The sequence below is a fragment of the Trichomycterus rosablanca genome, chromosome 9 (genome assembly GCF_030014385.1).
Source record: "Trichomycterus rosablanca isolate fTriRos1 chromosome 9, fTriRos1.hap1, whole genome shotgun sequence".
Taxonomy (NCBI): domain Eukaryota; kingdom Metazoa; phylum Chordata; class Actinopteri; order Siluriformes; family Trichomycteridae; genus Trichomycterus; species Trichomycterus rosablanca.
Genome location: NC_085996.1, coordinates 4,127,022 through 4,131,313, shown reverse-complemented (window position 1 = coordinate 4,131,313; position 4,292 = coordinate 4,127,022). Strand labels below are relative to the sequence as shown.

Genomic DNA, 4,292 nt, shown 5'->3' with positions numbered 1-4,292 from the left:
AGCTACTGTAATTCTAGCCTACAGCTCGGGCTCGGTGTGTCATTGATGAGCAGATCGTTCATCCAATCAGATTGAAGGGTGGGACCCTCCACGACCAATCAGATTCGCATTCAAACAGGTTCCACAAGCAAGCGGCTGTATCCTTATAACACAAATAAAACACTAGTACACTACTATTATAGGACGCATAAGGCCTCGTTTAATTCACTATATAGTGCACCTAAGTAGTGAGCGAGTTAGCATTTAAAGTTCTTTGATGTTTAGAGTCAAACACGATAAAGTTTTAGAGAAAAACATTCATAACAATAGTAAAAACAACAATAACAACAATAATAACAACTGAAGAAGCAGAAGAACCCTTATTGTCATTATACATGCGTACAATAATACATAAAATTTACTGTGACACTCTCCAAAAAAGACAAAAGAAGAAAAAATACATAACAACAAATATTAACAAATTAGGAACCAGTACAACTGAAGTATAAATTGCAAAAATAAATAAAATAAATGATGGGTATGTGTGTATAACGTGACTGTGATCAGATTAGGATATTTACATGGGTGGAAACGGTACAGTGCATTCTGAAAAAAGTCTGTAAAGCTACTATAACAACAGTAAAACAACAACAATAACAACAACAGTAATAACAATAATAAAACAGCTATAACAACAATACTAATCACAAAAACAATAACATTAATACCAGTAATAACATCAGTAATACCAATAATTATTATTGCAATAATAACAGCAATAACAATAATACTAATACTAATAACAAAAACAAGAATAACAACAATAAGAGCAAAAAATGATAATAATAATTGTTATTATTGTTGTTACTATTATCATACTTATTATTATTGTCATTATTATTGTTGTTAACATATTATTATCATATTGTTATCAAATTATTATTATTATTATTCTCCTCTTTTTTACTAATCCCTTTATCCTGGTTTGATCCTTAAGTGGGGCGGTCTGGGTCCTTTCTGTGTGGAGTTTGCATGTTCTCCCCGTGTCTGTGTGGGTTTCTTCCGGGAGCTCCGGTTTCCTCCCACAGTCCAAAGACGTGCAAGTGAGGTGAATTGGAGAGACTAAATTGTCCATGACTGTGTTTGATATTAAACTTGAACTGATGAATCTTAAATTCTGTCTACTGTGGGAAGAGCGCCACCTGGAAACACTGAACAGAGGAACAGATCGGAGCCTGAACAGTTTAAATAAATTATTCTGGGATTCTGGGAACCTCCTAATGTATCATGTCTGTTCATTTTAAATCATTCGTGATGTCTGCTTGGGCATCACAGCAGAGAAATGTGCACCAGTTTAGCACTCACTGAACTAATGATACAAAAACTTGCTAAATGATAATGTGAACAAAGCCAAATAGTTTCAGCAGAAATGTTTAAACCGGGTTTTTTACATTTTTGTGTTGCCCTGTTCATCATCCAGTAACCTGCATGCTGTTGTTTCCCATGATGCCCTGAGGAAAACATTGGTGCACATCAATCAGGACCGGTTCAACTCAGAAACGTTTCAAAACATGCTGAAAGATCTACGTAGGTAATATTTAGAGAGTGTTTTCAATCTATACATTTATAACGTCAAAGGCTACAGCTGGTCAGCAGGTCTCTCTTTACATGTTGCAAGCTGCGTCTGTGATGGTACAGTGGTGGGCTAGCACATTATTGCAGTGCCAGTTGACCACTGCTCCACCTGAGCACCTAAACACATATTTAAGGAGGAATGAGCATCAAGATTCTTTACTATTAGGGTTGCCATACTACATTATGTGGGATCTGCGACCAAAAAGTATTTCTTAATATTTATATTTGGAACAGTCTGTGCTCAGATTGCGTCGAGACATGGGTTTTTGAGCTACAGCCACAGAGCTTAACCCACGTAAACAGGAAATGACAGTTGAATTACAGGTAGGCTATATCGCAACCGTGTGAAGAAATAAAAGTTGAACTTTATTTACAAGTTTGAGAACCAACAAGACGAATCAAACGCTGGTGTTGCAGAGCAAGCTGTCTTCTCTTACTTAATAAAAAAAGCTTGGAGAAACTCAGATTAAATATTATAAACCAAGGTCTGCATCCTGAAGGCTTAGCAGTTAATTAGAGCACTATAAATGGTATAGCTACACACTACAGTATTTATCAACAATATACAGTACAATAATTTTTTTTATTCACTTTTGAAAACAACCAGCATTAGTGAGCTAGATTAAATTTAATGCACTCAAAGGATAGACTGCATATACTGTAGACTGATAGACATTATATTATATATATTTGTGCCCGAGCGGTTTAGAGCACTGCAGCGAGTAAAAACAATCTCAGTGTAGAGAAGGGAAGCACAGATTTCCATGAGAACCCAGCGCACTAACAGTAGTGCTGACATTTACACTATTTTTATTTTCATTAAACTTCTCTGATGATAAAGATAAACAAAATATACAAATACAGCAGCAGACAAAGCAAAGGTCTACTGCTGCGTGTCCCAGACCGACCTTACCAGACATAACATTAGATCAGTAATACACCGGTATCATTCTGCAGACCTCCACTCCTGACCGACACGTGCAGTAATGACCACTGCTTTTCACCTGCATCAGGTGTGTTCATATGGCAATCTGTATCACACATGAAGTCACAGACTGATCTCCATTATTTACCATTTCTCTCCAGCGACCTCCGCCCCCAGACAGGTAGATAATACACCCCCCTTTACTGAAACTGATGAGTAGAGACCACACCCCCGTTCTGAGACTGACAGGTACAAAGACCACACCTCCCTCACTAGGAGTGATGGTTAGTGGTTGTACAATGAAAGTCGACAGTATAAAAGTTCAGACCTCAACCAGAGCGTCTGCGTTTAATTAATCACGTGTTACACACATCAACCGACAGCTAAAAATATTCTGTGTACAAAAACTTATTTACAGATAAAAACGATGTAGAAATTCACGCTGTAATCATACAGTTAGAAGCTTTGCAAATAAACTGTACAAACTGTAAAACAAAGTTCTGAAATAATCATACATTTACGATAAAGCATCCCTGTGCATCCAAGTGTTTAATTCGCTTTACAGATGTTCCTCCAGGAACACCGAGAGGAGAAACGTTCCTTAAGGAACGCACGAGTCCATGAATGCTCATAAAGTCTTATTTCTGTGGAGTTTTCTGAAAATAAGCAGAAATCTTTTTGGTAGAAGCTGGAGACGAGACCCTGTGAGACTGAGGAGACGACGTCCTCCTCCCGGACTGCGGAGAGCTCAACATCTGCACGAGACAAAAACACCAAAAATCAATAAACCAAAACTACAAAGATACACGATAAAGCCACAAGTATATATATACACCCCTGTTTTGATTTATAATCCATAACAAAGCAGCACTCACAGAGAGGGACGGGTGCGTCCTGCTGTCTTGCCTTTTGGCTGCGGTGGGACTCTTGGGCAGAGCCGCTCCGCTCTGAGCTTGCTTGAGTTTTCGGCTCATTGCTGAGAGCCAATCAGCTTTCAGCGGAGAGCTGTTCTCTTTATCAGCCTGAGCCGCCACGCCCGTCCTGTGCTCCCTCCCCTCCGTCACCTCTCCCTCCGCAGACTGGCTCAAAGTGCCCGCCGAACCCCGGCTCCTCTTACAGTCCGGATAGAGCTCCGTCACGCCGTCGCTCTCGTCCTCCTCCGAGGTCACTCGGCTCGTGTCCAGCCGCCGTTTGGCACGCCGCTCCGGGCTGATGCCGTTCCTGACGGGGGTGGAGAGGGGAGCTTTGGTCTGGGAGGGGCGCAGGATTTCAGAGGGTGATGAGGTGACAGAGGAAAGAGGGAAGTCGGCGCCGCTGGGGGCACACGTGCCCGGGCGAGGGGACACCAGCGACTCGACACTGCCTGACCGGCAACTCCGAACTGGTGTTACATCCGCCAGAATGGCAGAACCTGAGGAGAGAGAGAGACAGATTCTCAGGTCAGGACATTTAAATCAGTGCTGCACAAAAAACTCAAGCCTTTGTTAGACCCTTCTACAAACGCCATGTGGTCCAATCCATTGAGCTACTGATCAGGAAAGGTGAAGACTAACATGGACGTTCTTCTGGACAGGTAAGAACAACCCTTATTTTCAAACTGCAACTTAATCTACATCACTATTAGATGCAAACACATGATAAATCCATTCTGTGTAGTCAAAAAAGCTCATGCTCACTCCTGCTGGTAACATCCTGGTACCAGATACCACAGGACTTCTTCAGATGTCTTAAATGGGTTAAAGATGTTCTGATG

At 41.0% G+C, this 4,292-nt stretch overlaps 1 protein-coding gene and 1 long non-coding RNA gene across 2 annotated transcripts in view; one reads left to right on the top strand and one right to left on the bottom strand.

The window, feature by feature from the left end:
• Positions 1–1,465: 1,465 nt before the first annotated feature.
• On the top strand, positions 1,466–3,363 carry LOC134320336 (uncharacterized). Its single transcript, XR_010013690.1, has 2 exons — positions 1,466–1,570; positions 3,225–3,363. It is a non-coding gene; the product is annotated as an uncharacterized LOC134320336 (long non-coding RNA).
• The window catches only part of dtl (denticleless E3 ubiquitin protein ligase homolog (Drosophila)), an 11,145-nt gene continuing 9,700 nt past the window's right edge, over positions 2,848–4,292 (bottom strand). Inside the window, exons 14-15 of the mRNA XM_063001684.1 lie at positions 3,415–3,950; positions 2,848–3,294 (exon numbers count right to left, since the gene is read on the bottom strand). Coding sequence (XP_062857754.1) covers positions 3,178–3,294; positions 3,415–3,950 — 653 coding nt within the window. The 3' untranslated portion in view covers positions 2,848–3,177. The remainder of the gene's footprint in view (positions 3,295–3,414; positions 3,951–4,292) is intronic.